The sequence below is a fragment of the Anolis sagrei genome, chromosome 2, assembly GCF_037176765.1.
Source record: "Anolis sagrei isolate rAnoSag1 chromosome 2, rAnoSag1.mat, whole genome shotgun sequence".
In the NCBI taxonomy this organism is placed as follows: Eukaryota; Metazoa; Chordata; class Lepidosauria; order Squamata; family Dactyloidae; genus Anolis; species Anolis sagrei.
This window is the reverse complement of record NC_090022.1, coordinates 217,647,467-217,659,935: the sequence shown is the minus strand read 5'-3', so window position 1 is coordinate 217,659,935 and position 12,469 is coordinate 217,647,467. Positions and strand designations below refer to the sequence as shown.

The following is a 12,469-nucleotide window of genomic DNA, read 5'->3' as shown; positions in this document are numbered from 1 at the left end:
GACGGAAGTCACACAAAGCAAGTGACGGGCAATACAAAATTTGTAATACCATAACAGTATTTTTTTCCTTTGAAATAAATGGAAATAAAAAAAAATAAAAACCATAGAGAGTTTGAGTCTTCATGCTTGGGCTGCCTGAAGGAGGAACTGCAGGAAGTCATTCTTGGGTCAGCAGGCATCAACAACAGAAATTAAAGGGAACTCAGACTGGAGTGGGGAAGGGGTAGGAGAAGCAGGAACACTGACCAAATTGACGTGGTCTTAAAAGTGTTAAGAGTGTTACAGGTTTGTCATGCATCCAGACTCTCTGCCTCTCTCATCATGCACAACAGTTAGATACCAGCACACACTAGAAGCCATGACCAGAGCATTCTCTGCTTAAACGTCACATTAACTAAAAAAAGAAAAAAAGGCCACAATGCAGCTACATTCATTTCATTTGTATTCTTTGTTATTGGTTTAATTAATAGTTTTGTAAGGTGGGTAAAAAAGTAAAAAACACACCAACCTTCTCGCAGCTCTGAGGGATGTAGGGGGTTTGATGCAGAACACAATGAAATGAGGAAAGGAGAAAAACAAGGGAAACACAGAGAGAGTAAAAAGGCCATATCAAGGCTTTCAACGGCTACTTGAACATCTTTTACTTGCTCTAATCAAACCTTCCTACCTCACCTCTGACTGTTAGCAATTTCTCATTACTATTACGGTGTTAGAAACTAGCATCATGGGAGGGAGGGAATCCCTTCAGGAAATAATGGCACACATGCCTCATGCAGTACAGTATTTTGAAAGGAAAAGACTTAAATCGCTTTCTAAGGAGGCCATAATAACCTTCACACTCTTTGTAACCAAAACACTAAATCATTACTATATATATATATAAATGTATATATATTTAATTGACACCTCTCACCCACACTAAAGTAATGAGCTAAAAGCTGTATGCGCTTTCTTTTAATTAGAAATGCTTTTTTAAAAGCCCTCTTTAGCTATCCAACCCACACTTTCACTTGCAGGCATCTAGGAATAGCCCTGTATATATTGGAAGCCATGCTCTTCTACAGAACAGTGCCAAGAGCCAGATGTTGGAAACTGTGTCAAAAAGGAAGTACCTTAAGTGTATAAAACCAAGCAGGAATGCTTCCAATTGTTTATAAAGCAACCATCCATGTTATTTTACAAGATCATACCTGCATGAATCTACCATCCTAACTCATACCCACTGCAAAGACAAGTCCACCTTCCACCCCACTCTACCCTCCCACTCTTAAAAAAACAAAACAAAACAAAAACAGCTAGTTCATTACAGCAGTGCCAGGGATTACATTTCACTGATAAGATTCCAATTTAAAAGAAATACATAGCTGTATGAAACTATGCTTAAAGAAAAATAAAAGGAAAGCTCCACCATTGTCTTCTTCATAGAGAATTTCCAAGCTAAGAACTTTTCCTTTGTGACTCAGCGGCAGAGGTCATGTAGGTACACACCTCTATACCCTGAGTTTCAATTAGAGGTGAATTAGTTTCACAGCAAGCAATCATGTTAGAAATTTAAACAAAACAAACCAGAGCAAGAAAGAAAAAGAGTAGAAAAACCCAAAATAAATGCAACGTTCAGGTCAGTAATCAATGCAAGAAAAGCAGAAGTTACGATGTACAAATGTAAGGAAGGATACTTACAAACCTTAAGTCACAGTGGCAGATAGGACTCAAAAGTGCCTTGATTTATATCATTTCTCCCCAAAATGTTGTTTCTCTAAACCTTTAAAACATTCCTTTTACTGATTTTTTTTTGCCTCAGTACCTTTTGCACTACTGCAATTATGGTATATACCCTGAGAGTATCTTAATACCCCTTGAGCCTGAATGAAGAGTGGATGCCGGGGATATGTCATTCCTACCTCTGACATATAGATTAGCAGGGGCAGAATATCGTGTACCCGCACCGTTGGTTGCAACACACTCATATTTGCCTTGGTCAGATTCTTCACTCGATTCGATTTGGAGGGCACCTGTATGGATATAAAATACATTGCCAAAGACACTGTCAAAGTAGAATTTTCAAGCGCCTAACTACACACTGCTTAATAATAAAGAAAAGCCCTGTGAGCGAAGGTCCACTCAACGTCGGATCATTTTCTCGCTAAGGTAGCACAGACAAAAAAATGATGTGATGAAAAAAACAAAGAGATTATTTTTTTCACACCATCAATACTAGCACAGGAAAACAATCTGCATTTGTCAAACATTTCTCTACCACAATACTGTTTCTCCTAGACTATTAAAATGAAGATGGGTGAGACTGCTTCAAGGAAGTATGGCTTTAAAATAAAACAAAGGAGATTAGGTCATTGGGTCATCACCATGTCGTTTATTCAATTTATTTTTATTTCTACGTTTGATAAAATAATACAAAATGTGGCACTTGGCAAAAAAAAGTGAGACGCTGGGTTTCAAGAAAGTCTCCTGCTGAAGAAGGTCAAAAATGTGCAGCAAGTACAAAAAAGGCTGCTTGAAGTGAAAAAAAGAAACAAATTAGTTATTTATAGTATTCAAAATATTCTTTCAAAGAAACAAAACTCCCTTAAAGACATGCAGATTGATAAGAAAAAGAAAGACATTTTGCCACAACTTACAATATTTTAGTGCATTTGCTGAAAAACAAGAGGAGTTGAATTAGAAGGCACAAAAAAGTTAAAAAGCATGGCCCAGGCCAATAAGGAAGAAGCAACCAACCACTGCTGAGGACCTCAAGGTGGCCCCCCTAAGACACCCATCAAAATCCACGACTGGGATTAGCAGTGTGGTGTCACAAAACCCAAGAAAAATGCAAAACAAGAATTACAAAAGACCTGAACAATTTTTAAATAAAACTATTAAAAACCAGAAATACCACATACCACCAAGAATACTGAATCATCAACCTTTCCATTTTGAGTGCCTGAAGATCAGAAGGATCCAAAAATCCCGGGAAGGGCAAATCCAAGAAAAAAATATTATAGTGTTGCTGTAATTTGTTAGGGAAAAGAATGTGGTTTGTTTTCTTAGATTTTATTTATGAAGTTGAAAGAAAAAAAATATATACATCATTGAACAAAAAAGAGGAAAAAAGAAACCCTTCTGAAAGACAAAGTTAAAAAGAAGATATTCCATGTTGTCTTCTGCATGTCTGCAACTGTTCTCCAGACCATCTTGGCTTGGTCCAAAACAAGAACAGCTAAGGAAGAAAAAATGATCTTTTTTTTTTTGCTCCAGTTGGACCAAAAAAAAGAAAGAAAGAAAAAAAAAAGAAAAGAAAAAAGGTAGAAAAAGAAGAAGAAAAAAGAAAAAAGGGACAAATGGTACGCTGTGACTGGGTTGTGGCCTGTAGACCTGGATATGCTTTCTTTGAAGCATATCGCAGAGGAACGTATCTTTTTGAAAAAATAATGAATGAACAAACACAACTTTTTTTCTAATGAAAAGTGGAAGGGATTATGAGGAAAGAATCACAAGATGAAAATCACTGATTATAACTAAAAATGACAAAAATAAGAAATAATATGAAGAACATTTCTGTTATGTGTTTGTTTTTAAATGGCAATAATGAAAAGGATGGAAGGACAGAAAGAATAAGATCATTCTGTGAACGTTAGTTCAGCAATCTTACCTCTTATTGGTGTACCACCTGCGTGGATAATATGAATGCAAATAAGATTAGAAAGAAGAAGCATTAGTACGAGAAGAAGGAGGCTAGGGCTTTGGAAGAAGAATCAAATTAGAGTTACAGAATTAAATAGGTTTTAAAAGAAACTTGAATTGCGGTACTGTACAAAACAGGAATATATAGATATATAAATAAATATATTTCAGGTACAATGATTGTATAAAACAAAGTATTGGTGTACCAAAGTGGGCAAGGCCATCATTTGTGGGGGAGTGGATGGGGCAGGGAGGGGCAGGGCAGATCTGTCATTCATACAAAAGCTTAGGTGTCTTGTTTTATAAAGTTAAAATATACTGTATAGACCTAACATTCTTTAAAAAAAACCCTGTACAGCACTACATTTAATATATAGTTTTAAGAAGTGAAAATGTGCAACTATTTAAATCTATACAGATAGATGGATAGAAATAGAGAGATACGGATAGACAGAAATAGAGGGGGATAGAGAGGGAGGGAGGGAGGGAGGAAGAGAGAGAGGAGGGAAGGAAGGAGAGAGAGAGAGAGAGAGATACCTGAAGTTTTCTGAAAATACACACTTGTTTATACTGGACTCTTGTCATTTATTGTGCTGTAGCTAAGTGACACTTATGTATTGTTTCTCCTAACTGAAGGTATCTAAGATTGACACATCGGCATTTTTGTGAAGGATTGTGTATGTGCACAGGTCCGGTAACTACACTGACTGTTAGTAAAATGCATGCCATGCATTTTAAGAATAATAACCATCATTATAATACCATAATCATAGTATTCTGTATATGAAAATTAGTGGGGGTGAAGTGCGCTTCAGAATTAAGCACTTACCAATAGATTCTGGAGATTTAAATACGGAGAGAAGAAAGACAGCATAAAAATATTATTATATTCCTTATAATTTGGTACAAAGTTTTCAAGTTAAAGCTTTATATACTAAATAGTCTATGCCACACGTGAAAATTATTCTAGGTTTTTTTTTTTTTTACATTAACAGAAGTTTAATCTATACAGTTCTTCTGACAACAAGCATAGAAGTTGATTAACAAGACGGCTTAACATAACAGGACAGGTCAGGTCAAAACGCTAAAAGTTCAGGGAAGACAGGTGATTTCAAAAGCTGATTCTATAGCAGTATAATTGCCCAAGTAAACAGCTTATTATACTTCCCACCCCCAGTATTATATTTTATATGGGATTAAGCTTAGTAAATTTAGAGTTATCTTATTATGAAGCTGCAGAGAGCATAAGGCAGGTGAAAGGATTACTGGGGGAAGTGAAACAGGGAAAGAGAAAGAGCAGCAAAAGCTGAACTCTACAACAAAAGCAGGCTTCTGTCGATCCGGCTACTATAAAATCGGTGAAGCTTTAGCAGGTATGCACACTATTGTGGCTAAATTCATTAGAAAATCTCAACCAATAAAGATATCTCCTTTTGTAGGCTAACCCAAAGGCTTATTTTGTTATTGCATGTTTATTTGTTTGCTTGTTTTTTGGTTAACACACGAGAAAAAAGTACTGTGTTTCATGTATTAGTGAGAGGAAAGAAGATGTGTCCACATTGGCTAATCTTTGGTTGGTTCAAGATGTTGAAAATAACTCACAAAACACAATTGTGATAGAATATATTTTAAGCATCAAATAATGAAAAATCGGGTTGGATGGATAAAACCATTGGTACTCCTTGTATGTTCTGAAGTCCAATGTTGATATAATTTTTAAAATAATAATAATAAGGATAGGAATTGAAGAGAAATGGATCTGTCAAATACTGCTGAAAAGCAGTAAAGAAAAGTTTAAAAAAATATTAAAATTACAGTCACAGCAGTGAGCAATGTTGAATAAACAGAAGCTGCAAGTTACACACACGCTGGAAACAGGCTATGGCAATAACAAAGACATGGACAACACACTCAACAACATAAAAATAAGAAGAGATGAAATCATAACCTATAAAATAAAATAAAATAAATTAAACAAGAACAGAAAATAAACTGAAAAAAGAATCATTTTAGGCATTGCCGCAAACAGTAACAAGACCTTACCTGATCGTAATTGTTTGATGCGTCCATTGTTGCTTGTATCCACAGGTAAAAAATCTTTGAACCACGTTATTTCAGGATCGGGACTTCCGCTGGCTGCACATAGCATGGTGGCTGTTCGAGTGCGTTCAACCACCTTTAACTGTGGCCCCATATCAATGGTGGGGAAACCACGAGGAATTTGATCCTCTGAAAATAAATACATGTTACACTTAGATACTTATTCTTATAAAAATCACATTCATATCTCCTTTCTATGCAACCACATTACAAGTTTGTTTTATATGAGAACCCAATTTGATTCATGTTTGTTCTTACTAGAGATGGACAAACCTGGGAATTTCATTTCCTTTAATGTTATTAAACTCATTACACTTCCTTTACACTTCAGAATGAAATTGCATTCAAAATGTGTTTTTTGGGAGAAGTATGAACACGTTTTTGAATGCAATGTTGTTCCTTTTTTCTCTATGTTACACAATTACATATACATATATGTATTTGCTCCTGTTTGCATGTATATGCATTTCTCTGTAATAATGTGCCATTCTGTATACAGTTCTTATGTGGAAAATTCTATAGTAAAACTTTAAAAACACCTGGATATCGAAAGAACATCGCAGGATTTGAAAATTGATTCAGATTATGTGCAATGTTTCAGGAAGTACAAGTTAGGTATGCTAATGTGAACCAAAAAAAGTTCTTTGACATTTTGCTCCTCTCACACCATCTGAAAACAGAAAAAATGTGCATTATGCCTTTTAGTACACAGAAAAAAAGATGGGGGGATTCTTGCACAAACCAGCGTTCATGCATCCTCATTTAGCAAATATATCCCATAACACCTGAACATTAAAATGGACTTTAAAAATACGCTACTCTCAGCTACTTAATTATATTTACATATATTATAAAATCAGTATTTTTCAGTTTGTGATGGCGATGTTATTGTTGTCAGCATAAACCAGAGAATTCCATCTTCAAAACAAGTATTTTTGACATCTCCTCACCCACTTACACAGAGATGCAAACACAAACGCACAAGCTCCCATTTTATTCCAAAGGGTCCCATTACCCACATACAGTTTTGCTCCTGTCTGCATTCACTGAAATGCAAATATTATCTGACTTCCAGATAAGCATTTAAAGTACAGTAGCTTCACTTTCATAATTCAGACCTATATCTGTACGATGGAATATATGTTTTTTTTGTGTTCTTGTTTTTCTGAAATGGCAGACTCCAATTACATATCATGAACTTTGTTTTTAATTTATTCCATTCTGAAAATGAGATTTTCTCTCAAGTAAGAGGGGCTGGTGTGTGAGGCTCATGCCACCTCTGTTGATAATAAGGATTTCTACATCAAGGACTTAATCTGATTTAATAATTGTAAACAGAATGAGTAAAATCCTTGTCTATATAAGGTTGTGTTGTAATAATCTAAAAATCACATTCACTTATCCTTTACTGTAAAAAAAGTGTTACTGATTTTTGTTAAATATCAATACAACTATAGTTGTATTTTCTTCAAACAAGAACAGGAAGAGAAAAAGATCAATAAGGACTGCAGAGTGCATGCTTTGTTATTAAATGTCTTTCTTGAAAAGCATTGACACACAATCCTTTAAGGAATAAAAATAATTCACTACAAATTGTCCAGTGTCAAATAAATTACTTCCTTTGCCAGGAAACAATGTGATTTTTCACATAGTTTCAGTAAAGCTTTCAGAGGCATTAGAAAAACTCTGGGGGATATACTTGCATACCTGACAAATCTTTGCATTCCCTGGTGACGTCCTTTTCCCCAAGGCTACTTAATCACTGACAAAATGAATGTATATAAATATTGCTACAACCAGTGGTAGTCGCTAATCTTGAAAGTTAATGTCTTTTTTATCTTTCCGCGAAAGTCAGAAGTGTCAAAGGCTGATATTGTTAGGTCGTTTTCTATACAGTCTTACCAAAGAAACCTACATTTGATAACAACTTATAAGATGTGAAGCTTCTACCTTGGAAATTGCTGATAAGGTTTGACTTGTGCCAAGCCGAAGTAGTACTCTAATGCATCTGCATGACCTTTCCTTTTCCTTTGAGACTCACAAAAACACTCCTGAGGCTCCTCTTTCCATATAAACAAGTGCACAACACAGATAATCTATCTTACATGCTAATATGACTGAGTATATAAAGAGCCCCCTTTCTTATTTTTAATAAGGATAATTAAATTCTATCCTTCCTTCTTCTGCACAGAACCTCTCCGGATACATACTCATCATTAAACTTTCATGAGAAACATCACAGTGTAAGAGTTTCATATAGTCAGAACAGTTATACTTTGACAGTCATGGCTTGTTTCCAATCTAGCTGTCAGGTATTTGGCAATAAAAGCCAGTATTCAACATAAAATGGACTAGAGGAAATAATGAAATTTGTAATTGGAATGCTTATCTCAGTGGGTGTAGTTTATAAGACGTTAATTGCTTTCTGTTCCACTTTAAATTTATTAGTTATTGCTATAAAATATGTCTTTCCAGTTTGAGGGTACGATATTTGACAGATCATCAAACAAGAAGAACAATCAGATCAATCAACAATTACACTGCAGACACATATTCTTTACAGAGAAAAGTGCTACTAATCAATACATTAGCAACGTTAAACATCTAAAAGAAGTGAAAAAAAAAAGATCTTGTCTTGATCATTAATGTGTGTGTTAATGCTATGATTAGGATTTTAACTGCAATGTCCACCAGTTTTCATTTTAATATCCAGTCATGCAGAATCAGCTAGTAATTCATCAACAACTTAAAATCAGATCTGACCTTCTCAGAACCATGTGAGACTGTCTGTTAAACAAGTCATTGAGGGGCAGATTACTTATGTCCTTGTGCTCAGAGAATCACACAAGTAACATACATAGCAAGGATTTGCCAACTCTACAACTTTATTAATATTCTATAATGTTCTTTCCTTTATATATCAAGTAACGTACTTAAAGGAAACTCATGATGTAATCCAGATGTGTCAAGTTGAAGGTCTGTATGGCAAATCTGGTCTGCCATCTCATTTTATATGGCCCTCCAGATGCTGGACTACAACTCCTGTATTCCTCATCATTAGACATGGTAAACAGGGTATAATTGTGTGTGTGTATGTATATGTGTGTGTGTGTGTGTGTGTGTGTATATATATATATATATATATATATATATATATATATATCCCTCTGTATCAATGGCCCTTTGAAGGAAATCTATAAAGCTGATGTGGCCCCCAATAAAATTACTTTGATACATTCTGATCTAACTAAATTAAAATTAAAATAACCTATTAATGTAGTTCCCTGCCATGATACCTCCACCCTTTTTAAATAATGTAGAAATTATAAATATTATCCCCTTCATTTGTCATCATATCAACCTTGTGAAACAGGGTTCAGCAATCACTCTAAATGATCCAGGGACCCACTAAATAGGTCTCATCCTATAATTCTAAACACAACATTAGTTTGGCTTTCATCACATTGAGCGAATGAATTTATTTTTATTCTGCTCTCTCTCTCTATCAGGTGAAAGGTGAAATGGGAAATGTAACTAGTGAAAAACAAACCTAAGTTTTCTATTTCCTTAGGTTGGAAAGACTTACCTGTAATATAATTAGGATGCTGTTAAATGAAGGATAAAATAGATTTTGCCACAAATGAGGATTAGGACATGAGATTTTCTAACAGTTATTATATTTGTGACTGCAGTTTTGTTACTTCCTATTTCCACTTTCTTTTCTTATGGAAACTATTGCAGAAATGATTTTTTCCCCAAACCAGCAATAAGCATCTTTACTGAATGACACTTTTTCTCTCTACTATACCAATATCATTTGCAGGTTCATAAGAAGAGGATGAAATCATTACACTTGAGTAATTTGGTTTGCAGCAAAATACACAGGGTGGCATTCAGTCCTGGGTGCAAAAGGGAAAAAAGAGGGAAGAAGCACTTTCTGCTCTTTTGCCTTAGGGTCTACGTACAATGTGAAAGAAAGGATGGACAAAAATAGAATTTGGAGGCGGAATTCATTTGAATTTTCCCTGATAGATTCCTCCAAAGAAAATGGAGGAAAACTGTTTCCTTCAAAATCAGTATTTGAGGGGAGTAAAATGTGCTGGCCAAAGGCAAAGATAGTTCTGATACAAGTGGTGCAAATCAGCCAAAGATTTAAACAGACAGACATATTCTAAGGATGTACAAATGTACATGATCAAAGGAAATGCATTAAGTAATGGGAATTATGTGCTCTCTGGCCTGAACCTTTGATATTCAAAATGTAACCAGAACATTAAGCTTGTAAGAGGCAGCAGTAGTTTTCCCTGAACGAATAGACTGTCTTGTTTAGTAGTCTATAAACAGATCCTTGACTCCCATGATAAAGAATTGCGATGCATTCAACTAATTTAAAAAGCTGCTCAAATGAATCTTAAGTACATAGAACGTCACTGAAGCTTCCTTCAAGTCAGCTGAAATTCTAGGTTTTTTTAAATTATTATTTCCGTGACAAGAGCAACTTGAGAAACTGCAAGTCCCTTCTGGTGTGAGAGAATTGGTTATCTGAAAGGACGTTGCCCAGGGGACACTCTAATGTTTTGATGTTTCACTATCCTTGTGAGAGACTTCTCTTATGTCCCCGCATGGGGAGCTGGAGCTGCTAGAGGGAGCTCAACTTGCTCTCCTCTCGCAAGGTTTGCTTTTACAAAAGGGATTTCTTAAAACCACACACACACAATGCAGTAACATGGTAGGAGGGACAATTGGCAGGGGGAAAAGTAGACATCATAACTTAGCTTGATGTTCTCATTACAGTGAAATGTTGTACTGTGCGCACATTCACTTTTCAGTTTAAATATTCTGTTCTTTCAAGTTTAACATTTAAAATGAATCTTTATTATAATCGAGACATGCCGGTATACAGTATAAGTCATATAAATTATTCACGACAGATTACATGGTCAAATTGTAATCATACTGGAAATTTCACAGTTTGTTATAGATTAACAAGGAAAAAAGGAATTGTATAATTTGACATGGATTCTTCTGCAAAGTATTGTCACATGCCACAAAGAAAGGATGTGTGTATTTTTAAGGAAAGTATGCCACTCATCCAGAGTAGTACAATCTCCCCCCATCCCCACATTTTAATCTAATGCTTTCAAGAGAGACCAAAATAAACCTGACAAGATCATGTTTTAATATATTTTGCATTAAAAATGCATCACAAACACATCAGCAGGATACCACATCACCTTCTTTTTCCTCTGCTTTATGGGAAGGAACGGGTTCAATTTTTGGTCATTGTTTCCATAACTCCAATGGCACCAGCTCTGTTGAGACAGCATTCTCGGCCTCTGGGGAAGGGCCGGAGTGCTTTGCATTCAACAGCAGTCCTCTATAGCAGCCCATTAAAGAATGACTCTGGCTTTTTCCTAAGGGAACAGTTTCTCTTTGAGACAAATGCTGAGCACACTGCTTCTTCCAAAAGAAGCAGGTATCAGGTATCAAAAAAAAATTAGAAGAATTCAACAGGACTCTTTAAACAGGAGCATAGTAAGAATTTGTTAGTACTCATTAAAAATGGTTTATTGCAGATGACAGCAAAATGACAAGTTAACTTTTCAATAAAATGATGGATTTCAGAGAGAAGATTAACTCATGTCTAGATTCTTTCTTTGCTTCGTTTGGCGATATTATAATTTGTTAGGAATGCAGAATACCAATTATATAAAGAGCATGATAAAGAATGACACTGTAAAGAACTGAATTGACCACAGTTTTCAATGAACTACTGATAGTATAGCTTGTTATATACTTGGTGTGAAGTCGGATCTACCTTTGAATTGCAAAAATAAAGAGTCTGGGTAAGAATCAAACCAATTAACTGTGTCAGAGTTTAGAATGGCAAATTAGGCCTCCCTCAAAATGACAAAGAAAGGAAAATGGCTGAGTATAAGTATTTTTATATAAGTATTTTTATTATAATAAATACATACTACAAACACATTTGCTAACAATTCCAATCAAATGAGACATAATTAGTTTTGCAGTATTTACAAGGCTTGCAACATTTATATTTTCTAAATCATTACAGTTACAAAACCAGTTGCGATATTTCTTCACAGTTTTCCTTTCTTCTTTGGTTTCAATTACAAATACAGCTATAGTTACTAACAAAATTGCATATTCACACATTTATATCTCAGTTAATACATATTAAACTTTTTTTAAAAAATGTATTAATTATATCTATCTATCTATATAAAACCTACAACCCTTCAGGTGATCCCAGGTGTGGTTTCTGTCAGGCAGGGCCAGAACTTTTTCCATAGGTTAGAGGGCATCCCGCCTCGTTCCGTTTTACTCAAGGCTTTTATTTTCTCTGCCACCCAATTTACACTAGAGGGAACATTTGCTGGGTTTTGAGTTGTTATTTCTTGACGTCTATGGAAATCAGGGCCCGGAGAACATATAAGTTAATCAACCTTGTCGTTGACCAAGGAACATCCCAAAAGGCTTCCTGAGTGTTCCCCTGGTGTCCTCTCTTCCTCTTCCTTCCTTAGTGACAATGTGGACCCTGAATGCCAGTTTCTGGCTCCATTCCAGAGGCCACTGCCTCCCAAAGTTGGAGCGCCAAATCCGGCCAGTCAAAGACAACGGTCACCTTTTGCCAGGTCTCTTTGGTCGAAGTGTAATCCCTGATGAA

The 12,469-nt window shown here is 35.4% G+C and overlaps 1 protein-coding gene across 48 annotated transcripts in view; it reads right to left on the bottom strand.

The window, feature by feature from the left end:
* PTPRD (protein tyrosine phosphatase receptor type D) overlaps window positions 1-12,469 on the bottom strand; it is a 1,485,253-nt gene that overhangs the window by 187,842 nt on the left and 1,284,942 nt on the right. For 21 of the 48 annotated variants that reach the window (XM_060762309.2, XM_060762310.2, XM_060762317.2 and 18 more), the window contains 5 exons: window positions 5,725-5,910; window positions 4,511-4,519; window positions 3,650-3,667; window positions 1,902-2,012; window positions 509-520 (listed from right to left, as the gene is read on the bottom strand). In XM_060762309.2, the coding sequence (XP_060618292.2) occupies window positions 509-520; window positions 1,902-2,012; window positions 3,650-3,667; window positions 4,511-4,519; window positions 5,725-5,910 (336 nt within the window). The remainder of the gene's footprint in view (window positions 1-508; window positions 521-1,901; window positions 2,013-3,649; window positions 3,668-4,510; window positions 4,520-5,724; window positions 5,911-12,469) is intronic. The other 27 variants (XM_060762329.2, XM_067464409.1, XM_060762330.2 and 24 more) reach the window with 5 other exon arrangements.